Source organism: Oreochromis aureus, linkage group 22 (genome assembly GCF_013358895.1).
Source record: "Oreochromis aureus strain Israel breed Guangdong linkage group 22, ZZ_aureus, whole genome shotgun sequence".
In the NCBI taxonomy this organism is placed as follows: Eukaryota; Metazoa; Chordata; class Actinopteri; order Cichliformes; family Cichlidae; genus Oreochromis; species Oreochromis aureus.
In genome coordinates, this window is record NC_052962.1 from 25,558,638 (window position 1) to 25,580,780 (window position 22,143).

At 40.4% G+C, this 22,143-nt stretch overlaps 2 protein-coding genes across 4 annotated transcripts in view; both read right to left on the reverse strand.

Moving 5' to 3' along the window:
- The window catches only part of samd12 (sterile alpha motif domain containing 12), a 132,482-nt gene extending 113,969 nt beyond the window's left edge, over window positions 1-18,513 (reverse strand). Inside the window, exon 1 of one of the 2 annotated variants that reach the window (XM_039605105.1) lies at window positions 18,395-18,513. In XM_039605105.1, coding sequence (XP_039461039.1) covers window positions 18,395-18,407 — 13 coding nt within the window. In that variant the 5' untranslated portion in view covers window positions 18,408-18,513. Of the gene's footprint in view, window positions 1-17,626; window positions 18,153-18,394 lie in introns of those variants that run through there. The other variant, XM_039605106.1, reaches the window with a different exon arrangement.
- A 1,670-nt stretch (window positions 18,514-20,183) lies between these two features.
- LOC116318925 (zymogen granule membrane protein 16-like) lies at window positions 20,184-21,858 on the reverse strand. Of its 2 annotated transcripts, XM_031738109.2 has the most exons (4): window positions 21,563-21,858; window positions 21,423-21,475; window positions 21,108-21,231; window positions 20,184-20,961 (listed from the first exon to the last, which is right to left on the reverse strand). In XM_031738109.2, exons 2-4 carry the CDS (start codon window positions 21,472-21,474, stop codon window positions 20,640-20,642), a joined length of 498 nt encoding a protein of 165 aa, XP_031593969.2. In that variant the 5' UTR covers window position 21,475; window positions 21,563-21,858; the 3' UTR covers window positions 20,184-20,639. The 2 variants fall into 2 exon arrangements, with proteins under 2 accessions (XP_031593969.2, XP_031593968.2); XM_031738108.2 differs by lacking the exon at window positions 21,563-21,858 and having other exon boundaries at window positions 21,108-21,460.
- Between the last annotated feature and the right edge of the window lie 285 nt (window positions 21,859-22,143).

The following is a 22,143-nucleotide window of genomic DNA, read 5'->3' on the forward strand; positions in this document are numbered from 1 at the left end:
TAGAGTATTGGAGATCTCATGGAAGATTAGGTACATCTAATGGGTAAGTTTGAATGCATTTATTAAGTGAATATTTAACATTTTACTGGATTGGACAGTTATTGGGTAAGATTTTAATTGATTAGTGTGATGCTTAATAGATAGGGACATTGTCTGTAGCTGTAATACAATCTGAAATATTACATACAGTACTTTGCAAAAGAGCAATAGTTATTCAGGCTTTTATCTTTCACATTTTTTCTTTGGATGTTGTCCCTTTTCACTCATTTTTAGCCGAATCCTTATACCGGTCCATTTTCAGAGATATATTTTTGGTTTCTTAAGCCACTTAACTCTGACCATTCAAATATAAAAAGGGCACCCAACTCAAGGGACGTACCAGATAAGTTAGCAAATAACCCATTTTGAATTATATCATTAGACACTTTGTTGGAAGAAGCCTAATGCAAAAACACAATTTGTTCCCATTTCTTTAGATGAATCTATGAAAACTTCTAAAGATAGCAAAATATAACAAAAATAATGCAAAAATAACCTTATTTTTGCACTTAACTGTGATTCCCAGGAAGCTATTGGCCCAAAACTTGGCATATCCTGGCATGCTGTACAGTCTGCTGTAAAAATTTTAAGAAAATGGACAAGTGGAGGAAAAAATAAGAAGTGGCAGACCTTCAAAACTATCTACAGCAGATAAACAGTATCTGAAAATCATGTCCTTAACAAATGGGGAAAAAGGTAAAGCGAAGACCAGACAGAACCTGAGAGACACATGTGATGCATCGTCAGTTCATCTATATACTGTTCACTGAAGCTCAAAAGAAGTGGAAGGTTGGGAAAGGAAATGGCGAGAAAAGGCTGAGATATGCCAAATTACACAAGAACTGGACTGAAAATCTGGGACAACACATCTTATGGAGTCATTAATCCAACTTAGAAATTTGTGGTGTAGACCATCATCGTCAGAGGTCAGGAGAGACGTACAATAATGAGTCTCTACAGCCATCTGTAAAATATGCTGTTATGGTTTGGTGTTGGGGATCTTTTCAAAACTGATAGAATGATGAACACAGAAAAAATTCAATTCAATTCAGTCTTATTTACAGTATAAAGCACCAAAACACAGCAACAGTCGCTTCAAGGCACTTTAAATTGTAAGGTAAAGACTTTCCAGTAATACACAGAAACCCCAACAATCAGACAATCACTTATAATCAAGCACTTGGTGACAGTGGGAAGGAAAAACTCCCTTTTAAAAAGGGGCCATCACTCACTCACTCCTTGGCGGCTGCTTATCGGGGCCTGGAGCCTGGGGCTCGCTCGGGCCACTTCGGGGATGGGGTGCCCTCGGCCTCGGCCCGGGGCTCGGTCACTCAGGCGCAGCTGGCTGCCGGCGGAGCTCACGGGCACGTCACTGCAACCCCCTGGCTTCTGCTCGCGGCTGCTGAGTGACCCCTCATCTGGGACTCTCCTCAGCTCTTTCTGGGATAGTGCGCGGCTGCCCTCTGTTGGTCTTCCTTGGTCTCTTGTGTTCTGGGGGCCTCTGGATGTCTGGAGTTTGATCTCCTCCATACCTGCTTCATGCCCTGGAGGACGGGGCAGTGGCCCCCACACCCTCTAGCAGATCATTACATGAAGGAACCTTTTAAAAACAAGCGCTGTTCATGCTCACAGGTGCACACACACGGGTGATCACACACACAAACTACACCCTTTTGGCTCCTACCTCAAAGCACACTGTGCGCTGTCGATCTCACGTGCTGCACAATAATGTTTAATATTTAGTATTTACTGTCATATTCCCATATATCATTGTGATGTTGTTTATTACTCTCGTTTTCTTCTGCTTGCTTTCTTTTTTCTTTCTCAACAGGTGATCCAGGTGATCGATATATGTATTTTTGTCTGCTTATTCTGTTGGTTTTGGTTTTGCCCTTCTCCCCGTCCCTCTTCTCAGCTGTTTTCTTTCCTCTTTCTTTCTCCCTTTCTTTCCACCAGTCAAGTCTGTCCCGTATTCAGCAAGTGAAAATAAAATAAACAATAAAGGTGAATCAAATGGACCATTACGGCAAGGCTGGGATGGTCCATTGGTAAAGTAAATCCGTTGGGCATCTTTCTTCGCCTTTAGACAATAATTCTGATGGCAAAAGAACCAAACGGGACAGGTAAAAAAAAAAAAAAAAAAAAAAAAAAAAAAAAAGACAAGGGCCATCATTTTCTGCAGCTGGTTGGGAGTGAGGGGAGAAAGACAAAAAGACACATGTCTGAATACTTCCATTAGAAACATTATGCTGAATTTCCATTTATGTTTGCACCATTCAGTAAAAACACTGTATTTCCATTGTCCTACCAATTTATAAAAAAAACAAGCGGTAGCTTAAGACTTGGACAGGACTGTATGTTGCATATTTACCCACTTAAACAACTGTGTAAATGGCATTTTTGTGCACTTAACGTTCAGACTCTTTGAGGGGTTTGGGTATTTTATGTTCAGAATTAAATTGAAGATATTTAAATATAAATGCAGTCACCATCCAGCCCACTGCATCAGCTGTACAACGTGGTTGCAGCCTGACATTTATGGTTTCTCTTCAGCAATAAAAGCTTTCAATAAATCTAATGACTGAATGACCAAGTGAATTCCTATAATTGAACACTTAACTGAGCTAACAGAGGGTGAGATGATTTAAATGTATGTACCGAGGCTGACGTGTTTCCCTATCTCCCCATAAAACTACACCCATGCAAGAAACCCAGTTGAAAGAAAAAGCACATTTCCAAGAGGGGAAATGGAAGAAGCCAGACAGCAAATTTCTGCACTAACTTTAGAGCCAGTGTTTCACAGCACGAGCTGGTTCAAAGTGAAACCAGTAGTGGGTCCATAATCAAAAGTGATGTTTGCTCTGTGTGGGCGCTCAGGCTCATAGTGATCTCTTTCTCTTTGGCTGACTCCCAGGGTGTAGCAGAATGAAATGTTTGTGTATAGAATCAACTGTTATGACCCAGAAACAAAGCCTAGAGAAAGAGGCCAGGGCGAGCCAGATGACTGGAGACTGTACAAACTGCACTGCTGCTTTGAGACCTTGAGTTTGTTTTTTTTCCTGCTTCCAGAACTTTTAGTGAAACAAGTTAATATGTAATAAGCTAACAGGCATGTACACAGGACAGGAAGGACGTGGGTGCCTTCATTCCAGAGCAATTGCGCCAGCAGACACTCTAGGGGAATTTGAAGAGGTTTTCTGGCACCCGAACTGACAGGATGTAGAGAACATGGCATTTCAGTCAACTGCGCAGCTGTGACTCTTTTTATATGTTAACGGTAGCTTAGAGCTGAATCAGAAATCAGTCTCTGTCACATGGCTGGAAACATGCAAAACTCTACATCTAAAATAACTAAGGCATTTGGGAGTAAATGTGTGGATTTGCACATATTTTTCAGGCACATCATCAGTTGCCCCCATCTGTTATCTCTCTCCTGTTAGCTCCCACACGTTCATGTGTGCCCAGGCGAACACTGCATGCATTCAGAGTGATGTGCAGACGTTACACAACCCTGCATGTATATATGCAGACAAAGATGTACGCACAAGCTGTGAAGACACCTTCCAAACACTGTGTGCGTTTGTAATTCTCGCCCAGTCTGCTCGGAGGAAGTGAGCAAACCTAGCAAATCTACTTGTGGTGTCCATCCTCTGCTTTCCAAATTAGAAAAGAAAATGTGAGAAGAGTGTGTGAATGTGTGAGAGGAGTGTGTCTGCTCAGTTGTCTGCCCCTGAGGACCTTGGAAAGAGCATCTCCATCAGTCAGGGACAGCAGACAGTTATATCCTTGTTACATGCTAACTAAAGTACTAATTAGAATGTATCTGAAAACTAGAAGGCGACAGGAAATGAAGCTCATGGCCTCCAGTATCGGATGTTCTGGACAGGAGCCTGTAGGATAAGCTCGCTGCCCAGAGAGACAAAAAAAAAAAAGTTACGTGTACGTGATCGCTTTACTTATTCTTTTGCAAAGCTCTTTAAGATTAAAAAGCATTTCAAAGGCTCTTCTATCAGAATTAAACAAGATAAAGATATTCTTTGAGTTTGACAACCATATGTACAATTTAAGCATTTTCTACTCAGTAACAAAATTTAATTGGCAGTGTTTAATAAGAGACTGCAGCAAGTTTTTTCAAAGTATTTAAAGTGCCTTACAGAAGAGGTGCTGCTGCTTTGAGTAGAAAGAGAACACATGGTTATGTAAACCATTTGCTCTGTGGTATTTGACTTCAAGCTGTGCATAGTTTAGGTTTTTATGCTTCTGAACACTGAAAAAGTAGGGCACCCTTCTTTTACACTAACTGATCCATGAGTTATTAATACACCTACTGTTAAAGCCTTCTCCGGCTACATTAACATTCATGAGCTGGCTCTGCAATCTGGGACTCAGGTGAGCTCAGGTAACAGTCACAGAACATGTCGTTCAGTGGGTCAGCTCTGTTGTTGTCATCACCAGATTTGAAGTCAAACATGCCCCTTTTCTGCACACTTGAAATTGAATCAGCTCACTTAAGTTTGTGTGGCAGAAGAAACAGAAAACTAGAGGAGTGGTCTCCTCTTTTATTTCATGAAAAGACAAAAATGTGACGATAAAGTCAAAACTGTGCCCATGCCAGAAACAACTACCCACTATCTCTATTGGAAGATCAGCTCTTTCTGCATCCATCATGACAATATGCTTAACTCTGTTACACACAATAATGCACAACCCTGGACCCCGATTGACGTTAATGCTGAGTGCATGCCGAACAACAACAAGCCGCCAGAGCCTGACCTTCAACAGGTAACAAAATCAATGATCAGCAGTTAGGCCTGCAGCATCCAAAAGGATCACTGTGCACACGAGATTTTTCTGTAAAGTGCTGTGATGTGTTTTTGCCAACTTTTAGTCAGTTTGTTAATACTCTTATGTCTTCATTAGAACAGAGATTAGTGCCAGTGTGTACACAGGTGGCCTGAGGCTCATATTGTTAAATCTCAAATATGCAACAGTGCATCAGAAGCAGAGTATTGCAAAAGTAATGCAAAAGTAATATGCCCCATGGTGCAATGAATTTTACATTTTACATACATACATGTTTGTTTGTTTTTCCTGTTTGTGAGCAGGTAGGTGTGACAAGGATTAAGATCAGGCTGACTGTGCATGGAAACCCGAGCACGGAATGTTACATTTAGGTTCAGTGGCTTCAGTGATTCGGTTAACTGGTAAAAAGTTATAATATGTAAGTTTTCCACATTTATATGTCAGTGATTTTTTTTAGTTAGCAACAGTGCTGTCCCCAAGAAGCTATCAGGTTTTTGGCTCCTTTGATCACAAAATACTGTTTATACATTTTTCCGAGATGACTCGGGAGGGTTTCAGGAAGACGGCCGGTTACAGGCTATGAAAAAGTTGGTAAATCCTGCAATAAAGTCATTAAATTGGACACAGTAACCAGAGTTTAGAATGAGCTTCCAAGCTTAAATTGTGGCTATATATGTCCACATTTTATAAAAGAATATCAGAATGCTCATATGAAAAAACTGAACATCCATGCAACAAAAAAAATATTTGATCATTAGTAACCTGTGGCCGTTTCATTATACTGAAATGACACAATATGAATACATCTTAAACAATTAGAGGCCAATAATTAAGGATTTTTAAGACTGATGCAGATATTTTCATCCGTACATCCATTTTCTCCCACATATCCAATTCAGGATCGTGGTGGCGCTGGAACTCATCCCAGGGTAAAAGGCGTGGTAGACCCTGGACAGGTTGCCATTCTGTCGGCGGGCTAACATAGACACACACAAAATCCACACAGAAAGGCACCAGCCAGATGGTGGACTCAAATTCTTCTTGCTGTGAGGCAACAGTGCTAACCACTGTTCCACGGTGCTCCTCCAATACTGATACTTTATTGATATTGTATTTTTTCCCTTTCAGACACAGGAAACATTTGTTAGTAAGGAGTTATTTAAGAGTTCTTACTGGGGAAATATGACAATGGAGTTCAAAAATGAATTACTTGTTTACACTCTAAACATTAACACTAATTACAGTTACAGAGTGCCCTCTGTTGGACAAACTATGTAATATCAACACTCCTAACATGGTTGAAGGGTGTTTCTCATATCTATTCCTTATTTCTTAAATCTATCTGTCATTTTAATGCAAATGTATCGAAAATATTGTCTTATTTGCTGGGGGAGCCCAGAGATCAATTAACAGACCTCCATAAGCAGCGGTGAGGTCAACAACTCCTATGATTTCACGCTACTTCGTGATGTCTTGTCAATATGCTTTTTGTTATTTTTGTGATTAAGAGAGCCCCTTGCAGCTAATTTATAAACTGTGCATTTAATACGTAGAAAGCAAAGAGAGAGTCTGACTATTCTGGAATTTTAAACAGGATACTCAGATGACTAAGTCAGCCTTAAAAGAAGCTTTTTGGAATCATTGCCATTAATTTTGCTCATGCACACTCATAAGGCTGGTGGTTATGTTCATATGTCAGCTGCTGAGACAATGAGGATTGACTGCATGACTAACTATCAAAGTGAAACCATGTAATGAGTTAGCCAGCCAGCTAGACTCTACGGGCTCTTAATTCACCCTGACATCCCATCAAAAGTTAACTGCATTCCAACTTCATAGACTGCCCTCTACAACCCCAGGGCTCCATCAGCCATGGCTGCTTGGGACTGTGTCAAGCGGGCGCAGATGTGCTCAGCTTTGAATATTTCTTAGGTGCAGAGTGTGAGGGAGGATAAAAAGAGAGAGAGAATGATGGATTGAGAGACGGTGGGAAAAAAAAAGTTGGATGGAGACTTAAAGTAAGAATCCGAAAGACAGACACAATGAGTCAGTGAGACAGAGCTGGAAAGAAAAAGACAGGCCGAAATGACCCACTTTGCAAATACATATGAGCTAAATATAACTGCTTTTCACTTTGGTTGCTGTGATGCTGCTTTATGCCTGTATCCCAGGCATAAAGCTGTTAGCATGCTCTGCTTCAAAGGCAGACAGTAAAAGGGTGAAAAAAATAGAGTGTCTTAATTTAGAACTGAGTATCAACTATTAATATTTAATGAAAGTCAAACTTCCTCCATTTGCCCAAAACAACAGAAACTATTCCATATTAATAGCAAAAGTTTTTGACTGGATCAAATCTCATCGGTTACCCAGTACGGTATACAGGACATGCTTTGAACCTTTCACTTGTTTTATTTGAAGAAGTTTGAAGCTGCTTTACCAATATAGCAATCCTAGACACCGTATACGTTTATATGTGTAATATATTTCAATATCAACTAGGTTTTACTGCCTTAAGATACACATAGTGCTCACAATACAGAGTCATGATTCGGCCAAAGTATCAGAGTGTCACTCATGATGATGAAAGAAGCAGAATTCATATTAAGACACAAACTGTTTACATTCTTCTGCTTTAAGGAGGGACCGGCTGATTAAACAGCCATCAGGCATGATGTGACCAATGCAATTTCTCCATTAGTTCCAGTCATATTCGATCAAGCCATGGTTGGTCAACCAACATGGTAATGAAAGAAATCCAACACTACAGCTCTGTGTGGCCATATGTTAACTTGGAAAACAGAATGACTGTATGTAGGTCTCACGCGGCACTCATACAGTTTACTATGCAGATATTAAAGACAACCCAAGAAACAAAACTAGATAGAAGATTTAAATACTGGAAAGGCGCTTGAAGAGAAGAAGTCTGTCCTGTTTCTATGGTGCAACACCACCTCTACCCGCCTTTGCCAAACACTTCGACTGCCTGATGTTCATATCCACTTCCCTGGAGCCTATCCCAGCTGGGCACACCCTGGACAGGTTGCCAATCTGTCGCATGGCCAACACATAGACAGGAGACAACCAGCCACACTCACATTCACTCCTGCTTTCACATCTATGGGCAATTTAGAGTTTCCAGTTAACCTACTAACCCCACTAACTGCATGCCTTTGGACTGTGGGAGGAAGCTGTAGTACCCGGGGAGAACCCACGCAAACACGGGGAGAACATGCAAACTCCACACAGAAAGACCCCGGCCTGATGGTGGAACTGAACTCACGACTTTCTTGCTATGAGGCAACAGTGCTAACCACTGGATTTTAGTCCTTTAATTGATAATTATAGGATATTATATCTAACCTATTTAAAAAAACAATTTGAATTTCCCACTGTATGGCACATCTAAAAGTGCTCCCCTGATGTTTTCAGCAATGGAGCCTCTCTGAGCTCATTGTACCCCAGCACACTGCTGTTCTTCAACGGCCTGATTAAATTAGTAGTGTTCTAATTAGCTCTGTTGCCACCTCCCTGCAAAACACTTCAACTGAATTACAATTAACATTTTGTCCATTTTTGGCCTTCACTGTGGAGTACTGCTGTAAGTGGAGGATGAGTTTCTGTTACCATTTGCCTTTGTTCATATTGTTTAACAGATTACTTCTGAGAGTACGACTACTAGAAAAGTCGCACTTGTCGCAATGTCGTTTTACAGTCCACCTTGTTATGGCCCACATTCACACACACTTCCTAACTGAACCGAAGCTCCTGTTTATTCCACCTTAAGGGAACTTAAAAGAATCAGCTTCACAGCACTGCTAAAAATGCCACATAACGATTGTCTTCACCTGACAATGACTCTCCATCTGTGCCCACTATATCATCAGTGACACCCAAACTCTCAGATCAGCAGCTTCAATCAGTCAGCAGAATGGAGCGCAGATGACTTCATGGTCACCAGGGACTGAAGCTGACACGAAGCCAAGTTTTTGCACTTGACACACCGGGGTGCCAAATATTCACAAAAAGCAGAAAGTGCATCCTTTTGGAAAGAGACGAGAAGTGCACAAAGGGCCGGGAGCGCTTTGCAAGGGTGAAATAAGCAAAGAATGACTGGAACATTCAGCAAAATTTGTCTCCTCCCCTGGGCTTAATTTCCCTGATGCTCACACTTCATAAAGGTCGGTAAAGTTACTGTATACAGTAAATTTTGTTCTGCCCTGTTTTGCAGTACGGACAAGAACCCATGCAATCAGCCAGGTATTTTTACAATGCATTTTTAAGAAGGCCTTCACAGAAGTTAGACAGAAGCTATCTGCATAAAACAACATTATTGTCTTCATTAATTTGCATATTCATCACTTCTAAATGTGGAAAATTGACACTTTTTCTCCCTTTCATCGCTATAATTCTGAGAACAAAATTAGCATATGGCTCATGATTCAAGTTGATTGAGCTGTACCACGAAGCATCCCGAGGCTACAGATGACACTTTAAACACAATGAGTTGGAAGTATTAATGCAGGTGTGATAGGAATAGAGATATGAATAGAACAAAAACTACAATTTGTAATGGTGCTTTTAAATTAGAGAGCTGGTTAATGGTTACATCATTTTTTCAAATCCTAAGGACGTAGTTTTGTAAAATGAGTTTTATTATTCTTCAATCATCCGTACATAAATTGTGTTAAACAATGTAGTTTGAAAAGTGACACTGGGCATGCAAAAAAAATCTTTTTGAAAGGTGAAATATTTTTTTTATGTATTTATTAAGTACAATTAGGATATTTTGTTTGGGATCTATGGTACTGATGTACCCTTTAAACTTCTAAAGCAAATCACGTTGTTCCTGCAACAAGAAACAATATTAACACACATCCTAAATTTTCCTCATTAGATGCAGGCTTAATATCTTAATTAATATAGTGTTTCTACCAAGTGAAAATAGGCTCATTTGTTATTAATATACTTAACTGAAAGATGCCAGTTGTACCTTTTGATGTGAAGTCAATGGTCAGTGGTCAATGGTAACTTTATTGTCCCCAATGGGAAATTGATTTGCAGTATGTCCATAGAGAACCAAGTGAGTGAGAGTGAACCAAACAATACCTAGTTAATGCTTGCCATTGTCAAACTCATGCCATGGTAGTCACCAGAATCAATATTTTCAATTTATATACTGTAGGCACAGTATGCTGCTCATGTACAAATGCTGCAGTTCTTCCAGAACTACCAGGGGCATCATATGCCTCCAAGTATTTTAGTCTGCTGAAGAAAAGAAGAGGAAAAAGAGGACACCCAGAAGCAGCTAGCGCAGCTGCTCTGACTATATGATAAGAATAGCATAGTTGGGTATGGTACTTTGCACTTCAGGTGGATTGCCAAGGGGTAATGCCTATAAAGGCAATATGCAAACAATGCTCTCTGGCTTATTTCAGACCAAGCGAGGGAATACTTCCAATTTAGCAAAGCACCTAAAAGACCAGCATCCAGAACTTAATAAAGAATTCAAGGTGAATGAGTTTCAATTTAACATCAATTCAAAGTATTATCCTTCTTATGTTACAATTTTTTACACAGATGGTCTTGTACTGTGAAATCCATTATGTCCCTATTGGCCAAAATGTTTGCAATGGTTTACATGAATTAGCGTTAATAATGGATAAGCAGAGGAAAATGGATGGATAGATGATATGCTTAAGCTAACATTACGAGTTACGACTTTATCTGTCAACAAAATATAATGTTGACATTTCAAATAAACAGTCTGTCACCAACATTTAGGTACATTGAATATTCACTTTGTAGGTATTTAAATTTGTCTAATTCTACTACTACATTTCATGGTATCACTGCATCCCTAGCTCACATGTTAGTGTCATTTTGGTTTGGTTTGTTGTGCACCTCTTGATTTTGTAACAGTTGGAAGACATGAGTGGGTCTATACTCAGTACAGGAGCTCAAAGATTCCCAGAGGACTAGCAGCAAGATGTTGCAATAGTCTTTAAACATGAGAAGAAACTCTACAAGCACACCCAGTCACACCCATGTGACCACAGTAAGCTAAACTTTAGTCCACTTCCCCTACTAAATCAGTCTTTTTTCTTCTTCTTCTTACGCCAGATACCCTTTCCGACATAACCCTCTCGGGCATTTATGTCTCCTCCTGGTCTCAACAAGTGGCTTATAGATGTTAGCTGAATTTATCAACCACTACACTGCAGAGGTACTATCACGAAATCAAAATAAGAAAAGGCATTAAAGTCATTGCCTGTTTTTCTGTGTGATTTTTTTCTTTTTCTATTGGTACTTTTACTTGTACAGAACAAGTTCTAGTAAAACTGAGGGAATATAAACTAGTGCTGCGGAAAAAGAAAGTGTCCAGACCAGACACACTTGGCCTTTCCTTCTCCTGGATTTCTTTCTCTCAAGCTGACAGTCAGAGACAGCAATGCAAGCTGAGCCAGCTAAAGCACTCAGACCAGGGACAGGTCCAATAGAATTGTAATGAATAACCCCTTGACATTTGTTAGACAGACTCTTTCAGGTACTTGCCCTTTACATCAATCCATGGAAGTAGTGGAAATCTCTGCAAGTCTGTTAATGAGAAAGTCTCATTTGTGCAAGTTGCTCGAGGGCAAGTTTGTGCCTACCAATACTTTAATTTTCTATTTTTAATTTTGCTTATCTCTTATGCTAAACTCCAGGCAGCAGCACTTTAGTATGGTACATCAAACATGGCTGTAGGCCTACCTAAAGGAGGACGATTGCACAACACCGCTCTCCCTCGACATTTGCTGCATCTTCTGTCATCTTAATCCTATTCCTGCTGAGTAAGGTTTGAAAGATGCTCTTCCGATGTAGTAGCTCCTTATTAAATTGACTAAGATGTAATCCCATTCCACTGACTCAAATAAACATGTTTATTCTCCTAATTCTATTCCTGGGCTAGATCCGGGGGAAGGATTTGAAATGAGTTTTCTGAATGGGTGCACAGACAGGCAGAGCAGGGCAGGGCAGATCAAGGAGGCTGGATGCATAGAGGCAAATAGGAATAAGGGAAATGAACAACCTCAGCCACAGGGGTAAACACTACTGCGACTAGACTTGGGGTCCAGCTCTTGGCGCTTTCTATATGTGTGTACGTGCACACGTCCACATAATTCATGGTAGTGACACATGTTAGCCTTTTAGTAGCCTGCCTGGTTACATTATAATGATGTAAGCACTGGAAAAATGTAGAGCTTCTGTCATGCTGATAATAACAATGAATGCTGGTGGCTGGATGATTAAGACGTTTACTACGTGGTGTTCTCACCATGACTGTGCTACCGGATCGCTACCAGATATAATCAAATTCTGTAGGAGACACTGCTATGCTGTCGTATAAAAATGAGAATCTACCCAAGATTATCTTAAAACTGAGTTATCTTATAAAACAGTTTCAGCATGGGCAAGTTGTAAGTGAGGGAATAAAACATCACCTAGCAGGTCTGAAGGCTTAATCAGATACACTGGAAAGTTATCGCAGCTACACTGACTCGCTGCTCTGCACAGAAGCCTGCAAAAAACAGGTTTTAAAAAATGCTATAACATAAATAAAACAAGCTAATCTACTTAAGCTTATTCAATTTAGTTGTGTTAGGATCTGTGGAAAATGTTAAGCAAGATTTAATTTGCTTAAAAACCCTGTTATTTTTTTGGTTTGCGAGAGCCCTCCTGCATTGGCGACCGCCTGTGCCAACACTTTCAGTTTGACACTATTCTATTTTTGGTCCCAACATGGCCTTAAGGCACCAATGTCTTCTATCAGAACTGCTGTTCAGAAGTGCTCACACCTTTCTGATGTGGGTGCGTGTGACCATTTCTGTAAAGTTCCCAAACCAACAGTCCAACATTAACACCCACTCATCTAAGCCCTCGTGCTTCATACCCAAAGTGAGCCAGCATTTGAACTTCTCTCTCCGTGTCTCTTCTTTCATTTGAAACATAATTTCTGTCACATATACAAATGAGTCCGTCACGAATACACTATTATACTCATATTTTAACAGTACTGCATCCCTACCCTCCATACAATGGTTAGCTTCACACTCCGTCATTGTACCAGTACATTTCTGATACAACCTTTAGTCAGCAGAAGGCTAAAATAAATTTCCCCTATTAAGTCATGACTTTGTTTATATAAGCTGTTATGAAGCAAGGTCACTTGATGTCTCCATCTGTGCTGAGGGCTCCAGGGAAAATGATCTAAAGCTACGTCACTAAGGATCCTGTGTCAAGTTTCTGGAGTATAACCTCAGTGCCTGTCAAATTAACTATGTGTCAGAATAGACATCCTAGAGAAGCACCGATCAACCAGCCAGGTACCAGAATCTGGTCCAGAATCTGACAATTTCCAGCAGTCTTAGCTCTGAGCTTAGCTCCGACCAGTTACCATCAGATGAGATGGTTCATTTCTTGCAACAGCAAGAAGTGGCTGTAGCTCAGGTGGCAGAGCAGGTCAGCCACTAACCAGAAGGTCGGTGGTTCGATCCCAGGCTGCTCCAGTCTGCATGCCAAATATCCTTGGGCAAGATACTAACCCCACATTGCTCTCCGATGCGTCCATCGGAGTGTGAATGTGTATGAATGTTAGATAGTTACTTAACCTTAGAAGTGCTTGTGTGAATGGGTGTGATTGGGTGAATGAATTAGTTGTGTAAAGCGCTTTGAGTGCTCGGACAGAGTAGAAAAGCGCTATATAAGAACCAGTCCATTTACCATTTAAGTAAATAGCCACACTATGAGCAGCCACATATCATTAGCATGTGGCAGTGGCCAATACTCAGTCTGAGTGTAGAAGATACAAAGTTTGCCAAAGTAAACCAAGGGGGAACCCTAAGTATTAAGATCTTCTTAAAAACAAACCTAAGCTGAACATGTCCAGTTTGAAGAAGCTAACAAAGCCAAAGTGGCAAAGCTAGCGACAAGCTAGCAGCCTCGAGTGAACAACCAAAGCGAAAAAACAAACGGGTCAAAAAATGGAGTAAGTACCTGTGATTAGTTTTGTTATATGACTGCTGCGTGGGCTTATTTTCTTAGGGTAAAATATATCAGCAGGTAAAGGTTCATCTTCAGTTAATTACAGTATATGTACCTCTTTCCAGTAGCACAGCACTTTATATTTAGTTGTTTCACTGAGAGTAGATCCTAACATTTTGCTAACAACATTTTGCATTGAGGAAATGTTGACTTTTGCCCGCATTTTGTTTTGTCAGTTAAAGGTCTAAGAAAGAAAAATATGAATTGTTAAAAAGATAAACATCATCGGAAGATCACTCAGAAAAAAATTACTGGAAATTGGAATCGGACAAAAACATTGTGCACATGTACATCAATCTCCAAGTTGTTCTGAGCAATCAACACACCCTCACTTACTCAGAATCTAATATGTGTCAAAGAGGATATCAAAAACATGCCGAGGCTAAAATATATGACCATCTTCTTTCTCAGATTCTACTCTTTTCAACTAGACTGTAAAACAACACGCAGAGAATATTTATGCTAAAAAAAAAAAAAACAGTGCTTGCACAAGAAAACAGTGCCCCCTAAACAGATCATTTAAAAGGAGCTATAATCAAATTTCACACCATTTAAAGACCCTAATTAAACCTTCCTCTCGAGTGTAAACTCAACTATTTGCCGGCTTATCATTAAAGAGCATTGCAAACATTTGTGCTTCCTTTGTTATTTTGTGTAAACTGAATCGGCTAAGCACAGCTAATCAAAAGTGCCTTTCAAAGTAAAGCTCAATGGGGTCCTGGGGTGGCAGTCTCCAAAGCCCTGATTTCCCAAAGAGCTTTTTTGTCTTCTCATAGCTTATAAATTATTAAATATCTGACCTATATTCTCTGTCTTGGAAGGGTTGGTGGAGAACTGGAACAGAACACAGTGACACAGCAGAGTTGTTGTGATGTTTTTTTGTTTTTTCATTACATCTTAAATTAAAAGTGATGATGCTGCCGCAAGCTTTGTCCCACCCGTGGGGACAGTTTAGCAATAACTGCACAGAAAACAACGGTTTTAATAAGATCTGATCTAAAAAAAGAGAGGCATTTTTAGCCAACTGTGGCAAATTTAGAAGCAGAGATCAGTGAGCAATATGAAACCCAAACAGGAAGGAGAAATAACAAAAGCAGGACATATAATTTAATATACCTGCACTGTATGCAAACCTTACTTTTATTTTCAATTCATCTGTATTGATCGTTTAATACAGCGGTCCCCAACCCACGGTCCGTGAGTCGTTTGGTACCGGGCCGCGAGAGTTGAGGCTCGGGTGTAAAATTTATGGTTTTCACGGTTTTTTATCGGTTTTTATCGTTAACTCTGTTTCCCTGGTGGTACCGGTACTGGTTTTATTTTGTTGTATTTATCCGCGACACCTTGAAAGCCGGTCTGTGAAAATATTGTCGGACATAAACCGGCCCGTGGCACAAAAAAGGTTGGGGACTGCTGGTTTCATATATAAAATGCTCAAATAGAACCCTGACCAATATAGCTTTTCTGTTTTAAAAAAAACAAAACACAAAAAAATCATGGAAAATCTCTTGTAGTCCAAAAATAAAAAAGCCAAATAGTGACTGATTAATTTCGCAACAATAAACTATTTCATTTGACAAGTAATTTGACTATAGAGAGCTTGGACTCAAAAAAGGTTTTGTGCCCTTTGCTTAGCAAATATAACACAACAACAAATAAAAATATACTATGTCATAAAAACATCTACAAAGTCTTACTTAATTAAACGTTTAGAATCACCAGGAGAAAACTGAGCTAAAAGCTTCAAAATTAAAACTACTCAACTGCAAAAACACATCCTTGTGAGTGATATTAAAAACAGGAAGTGGCGCTCGTTTATGTGTCCTTACAGATTAAACATTTAATCGTTAGTTATTATTCATCCCTGGCTCTCTTCCACAGCATGTCTTTTGTCCTGTCTCCCTCCCCCTCACTCCATGGCTCCCCTCTCTGAGCGTGGTTCTGTTAGAGGTTTCTTCCTGTTAAAAGGGAGTTTTTCCTCCCCCCTGTCGCCAAAAGCTTGCTCATAGGCAATCATGTGATTGTTGGGTGTTTCTCTCTCTTAATGTCGGGTCTTTGCCTAACAATATAAAGCACCTTGAGGGGAGTATCGTTGTAATTTGGTGCGATATAAATGACACTGAACTGAGTTCAATTATAACTATAGAGTTAAAGTGTGTGCCTCTGTGGTTACTCACATAAATATGTGGGGTGATTAATCAGGTTATCTAAACAAATCTGCACTCATCAATATTTTACTTCTTTGGGCCTTGAAATGAAGTGTGAATTTAATTTTGGGATGATGCAACGTCTAGATAACTGAAACATTACAAGACGCTCTAACCAAACCCCGAAGCTGTGAACCACTAAGCTATCACAAACCCAAAGCCTCCTAAGTTCAATTACTTTAAGATCCTTTTTCTATGTCTTTTGTAATGTGAAAAACACATCTGTCAGATGAAAGTAAACATTTCCCTCTTAAATTTAAGGAAAAAGTGAATCAGTAAGAGAATACCATATTACTTCCTTCTACTCTGAGTCGCAGTATTTCTGTGAGCATCAGTACATTTTAGCTTCAGCATAAGGCTCTGTAGGATGTTTCTGACAGCTTTGGAAAAGTTTGTGCGAGCTTGGTTTGTGTGTGCGTGTGATTTTCTTTCAGATTGGGGCTGTTGCAGCTTCAGTGAATAGGGACGTGACTCATAATTCATCTCTGTGAGTGACACAAGTAAATGAATCATGTTCGAATGCAAAGAGTTACTCCATAGCTGAACTGCTCAAGCTTTAAGTGGTGACATTTTGTTAGAATATCTCCTATAGAGGTGACAATCCTGTAAGATTATTTTGGGAGCGTTGAATGATTTGATGGGAAAAATGAAGTGATGTCATGACTTTTAGCTGTGGTGTGGCTGAGGACGTGATGCTATTCCTACTTAGACAAGAAATAGGAGGGAAGAAATGGATGAAACTGGACAACAGACAAATTATCCAGCTTTGAACAAAGAGTGCATCTGCAGTCAGCCTTGCTCTTACAGCTTTGAATGATGAATCTCAAGAGGTGGATGAATGAAACTATACAGGGGAATATTCTGGAAGGTTGTATCTAAGATGCTTTGAAAGAGATGACATCTCTATACCTGTAGGTCAGCTATCTGCACTATTAAGACGCAATATCATCAGAGCAGTAAAGACACAACTTCGTGGCTGCAACATATTTCTCGACTGGGGGCCAAACACCAGCGGCAGAGCTTGAGAAGGTTTAAAGTGGCCTTGAACCTTACAATAGGTTTAACCGATGAGGGGAGAAGTATGATCAGCTCTAGAGGCAAGCACAAATGCTTCACTGAAATCTTAAACAGGACCTTAACATGAGAGAAAATGAAGGGAACAGCAGTCAGACAGCATTTATCTCATCTCGCTGTTTAATCTGTGCTATCAGTGCCACTACACATACATCCTGGACAAAACAAAAAAAACCCGTATCCTCACTAAGATGACTTAAACCAAAGAAAACAGGAGAGACGGGTTCAGGTCAGACAATACACAGACATGGCTGTGCACACAAACGTCCCACATGAAAACCTGATCTTGGCTATGCAAGTGCGTCGAAATGTCATACCAAACATACCTGCGTGGGGAAATACACAAACAAAGGACTGGAGAAGCCCTCTCAAGGGAGAGAGCTGGCTGCATTCAATGCGTGGAATACATGCCCCTGACATACCTCTCATTGGATTTTGGATCCACAGGATACCTCCGATAAGGTGAGGAGACTGGCCGAGCATTGTGACTCACTGACTGTCACTTCGCTCACCTCAAACGTCCGGAGCGAGCACCTTAACTGTGTATTGACACTCACGGGGAGAGGCAGGTGACCACCCCTGTCCACATGCCACACCACCTGCTGACAGGCGAGCAGCCTCTAACAGACTGTTCTTGTGGAACAGGTTGAGCGCTCACACGGCGCGCTGTTGCATCACGAAACAGAGACCCGTGAATAAATCCTAGCAGAGATGGGTTTCTCTGAATGTTCTCTCATAAAAGTGATTCAGGATCCTCCAGAGAAAATGCCGACCGTGTAAAAGGACTTCGGCGATCCTCGGTCGCAGACCTGTTAACCGGGGCTCCAATCGCAGAGCAACGACGAGGCGCACAGGCAGCCACAATGTAAATACAGAAAGAGGCTGCGCGTTAACACGAGGCTTTATGGTGTGTGATCATGGATCAGCACTCTGAATACCAGCCGTACATTGATTCAATTGTACAGCGTAATAATAGGCTCGGAGAAGATGACCAAAACGGCGCATCTAACGCTGACAGAGCAGAGGCTACAACATCACCCAATCACAGCCTTTCACAGCTGACCCGACTGTGTCTTGGCTGAGCCTTGTTAATCCTTTCATATGATAACTGTAACTATTGTATGCAATATTTGAAAGGACACAAAAAGCCCGACACGCCGGTGTGGACAGCGCATTGTGAGGCGCCTTACCTTCCACGGCCATGGTGCTACTCCACGGATTTAAGCATCACTCGCAAAGGGGAGCAGACGAAATGTAAAAGTCAACGCTCGCTCATTGTACCTTGTTTGGTGTGTTATCATCACTTTGCTGCGGGCAAGCCGGAGCGCACAGCTGCTGCCGCGCCTTAAAGGATTCTGGGAAGTGTAGGCTCAGCGCTTACTGGAGGGAAGAGGAAGTTTGCTGGGTTTTGCAGAGAAAGCAGTTTTAGCCGTAGCTGGAAACAGCGAGGCAAGTGTCTGTGTACGCAGCACATTTCAACGCAATTAAATCAAAGTCTGCTGGATAGAACACACACACATACACACACACGAAAAAGTAACAAAAGAATAAAAATAACTCAAATATTATGTGAGAGAAAGCACGCCTACTGGATCCAGATTTTAAGCTTGGTACAATTACACAATGGAAGCCAGGAGCTGACATATAAGATAAATCCTGTTGTCTACGCAGCAGAAATAATTTGCTCCCTCCTTTTAACTAATCAGGTCTTCGGTCAGTAGCTCATGAGCCAAATGTTTGAACACAATCCCACCACTTTGTCACTGCAGCAGGTAGAGAACAATGCACAGTTAATTTCACTGATAATTACATTGTAGCTCTTTGTCTGCCTTACTGGGTCCAGACAGAACTGTGGAGCTCTCACACACTGTGGCCCGATGACTGGATGTGGCACCTCCTTTGTCACCTTTCAAATCTGTTTGAAGTCCATTGTTACATCAGATGCATTTGTTATTATTATTATTGTTATGATTATGATTATCATCATTATTATAACCCAAGCTCGATCTGTCACTATCCAGGTGGTCTGTGCTGTCATCATATCTCTTGAGTGAATGATATATCTATGTCAGATTTTAGATTGACATGCTAGACAGTGTCTGACCAACATCATCAAAGCACCAAATTAGGGATTTTAGAAATTAATATAAACCCTACGCTGCCTACAGTGACTACAGTCCAGTGATTACTACAGTCATCATAAAACTAAAGAAACCATTTTTAATCAGAGTATAGCATCAAGTCGGTCAAATTTCTGGGATATTGATCTGGTCAGTTAAGTAGCAGAGGGGGTTGTTAATCAAGTTCAGCTACTACTAACCGGTGGATTATTGGGGCAACAATTCAGGTAGAGGCCACCAGACGTAGTAGTGGTGGACAAGCAGAGGAAGATGGCTGTAGTGATTGATGTAGCTATACCAAGTGATCGCAACATCAAGAAGAAGGAACATAAGAAACTTGAGAAATAACAAGGACTGAGAAAGGAGCTTGAGAAGATGTGGAGGGTGAAGGAAACAGTGGTCCTCATGGTAATTGTAGCCAAGGTCGAAGGTTAAAGACAGCCCCGAGGGGAGAGTGGGGAATTAATATATATGTTACTGTTATTAGTACCGTTACTGTTATTAGTACTAGTTAGGACAGTACAAGCATTTTCCAGAGAATTATGTCTTCATTACTTAGGAATGCTGCTCTCCTGTTGAGCTACTTCTTGTAGCGACATAATATTATACATCTTAAACACAAGATGGCGCCAGAGCCTTTGCAAAGTCAGTTTTCATTCAATAAATCCAGACTTTCTTTCAATATAATCTGACTTTCATCAAATATATTCGAGTTTCGTTCAATATATTCAGATTTTTATTTTAATCATAAATTTTCCTATTCGCTTAATCTTCAGCCAGGCTGTGTCCCATAATGTGTCTCACTGTTCTAGTCTAGTAAAAGTTGAACGTTTTGTTTAAATAAATTCTATGCATCAGATGTTTTATTGCTTTTTTATTTAAAGATACAGGAATTCAACTCCATCAAGCAAGCAAATTAAATAGACTAATTTCCAGTTTACATGTAGTTATATTTTTGTGGGATACAATACCATTCCCATATTGTGTGGTGGACGGTGAATAATGGCATTAAAATTACACAGTGAGTAATAGAAGATGACAGTTTGTCAAAAGAAAACAATTACGGTTATCAACACCCGTTTTCTCGATCACTGATTTAAGGAAAGTGTGCAATTAGGCAAAAGCAGTAGGCTAACTACTTTATAAAGCTAAGAGGAAAAAATGTTAATTATAACTTATTTTTATGTTGTTACTTTATCATTTTAGATACTTATGAAAACACCCCCAAAGAATGTTGTGCAAAGTGCAATGCGTGCCTTTCGTTTTTGTCCAAAAACTAAGCAGATGATGACAATCAGCTCCTCTGCTACTGTCCTCAGCGCCCAGTGTGGTTGAAGTTTGGTTCAAAGACAGCCCAGTGTGCTCCAATTGAAGTGATCCCTCCATGCACACGGCCACTGATGAAGCGCAGCTCAGCACCACTGTTTTCAGGATACATGTTGAAAGAATGACCATAAGGCTGGCCTGCAAACAGGGAGCGGCCCATGTTGGTGTTGAACACTACTGACTGCACATAGTGAGAGTATTTCCCAGAGATCTGGATGATGGCTTCATCATCAAACAGATCAAGGTCATGTAAGTCGCCGTATGAGAAACCAGCAACAGAAGACCAGACGAAGCCATAGCGGAACTGAATGCTGATAAATAAATGAGAAAGAGACAATGTAAGGTAATGGCTGGTGGTTAATATACTGCATTCTAATCACCAGTAGATCAATAGATTTTGAATGAAAGCAGTGTTAATACCACAAGATTGGATTTATTTTATTTTTTTTATATTCACCCTCTGATGTGGCCACCGTACGTATCCCAGACCCTTACAGCTGTGATCCTGTCTTCTCCAGTGATAGCAAATGAGGTGCCACCTCGTGACCCGACAGAAGGTGAGAAAGAGTAGTGAGGCTGGACTGCAAGAAGGAAGAACAAAGACCTCACGAGGCAGTTAAAGCTTTTGACAGCCATGAAGCATATAGATAAAAACAGTGCAGATTCTAAAATCACACACAGTCCATTATTAATATTAGTTGCTTCATTGTAAATTCTTATAAAAACACATAATTGAATGGTGAAATATCAAATGCAACTCATGGCCACTTACAGGCAGCTGAAGCAGAAGCTGCAAGAAGCGCAAAGACAGCAAGGAAAAGCATCCTGTGAAGATGACATATGGCAGAATTATTTAACCCTGCAAAATTGGTGTTGACTGTAATTACGGGACCAAAATTGATTAATTCTCACCTGTCTGGTTGGTTATTTTCCTCAAGAAGGTGAAGGAGAAGTTACTCAAACGTGCATCCAAGTTTTGGTAAGACAGTGTGACTGCAATCTCCAGTTGACAATAAGAAGCTGCCTACCATGGACTGGTTCATTTATAGTCCCTCTACTTTTTCCCATAAGTCAGCCCAGTAGCTGCCAGTTAGGGAATTTCAACATACAAACATGAGTGGTATTATCTTGCATGTCAGTCGGGAATGTTCCTCATTGTCAGTATGTAATCTGTTAATCACTGAAATCTTTCAGACAGTTACAGTTGATTTCACTTTTCTGAATACACTTACCGTAAGTACAGATATAAAAGCCACACTCTTTCTCTTGATATATTTACTGCTCATATTCGACTCTATTAAAAGTGGAAAGTTGTGTTCAGTGGAAGGATATGGACCATTAAAGAGATGCTTAATTGCCATTTATGTAGACTTTGGAATGCAGGTCCAAAGAAACTGGAAATACCACTTCATTTCAGATGTTACGTAATCAATACATACCACTTCTTGTGTAAGAACACGGCCATGAAAGCAGTTCTTGACAAGGATTTAGTT

Excerpts from the sequence above, each read along its gene's own strand:
- LOC116318925 (XM_031738108.2), bottom strand. The coding sequence starts at position 21,286 with ATGGCTGTCAAAAGCTTTAACTGCCTCGTGAGGTCTTTGTTCTTCCTT. Across the intron at positions 20,962-21,107 it reads TACGGTGGCCACATCAGAGG|CATTCAGTTCCGCTATGGCT; the intron begins GTGAATATAAAA and ends TTTATTTATCAG.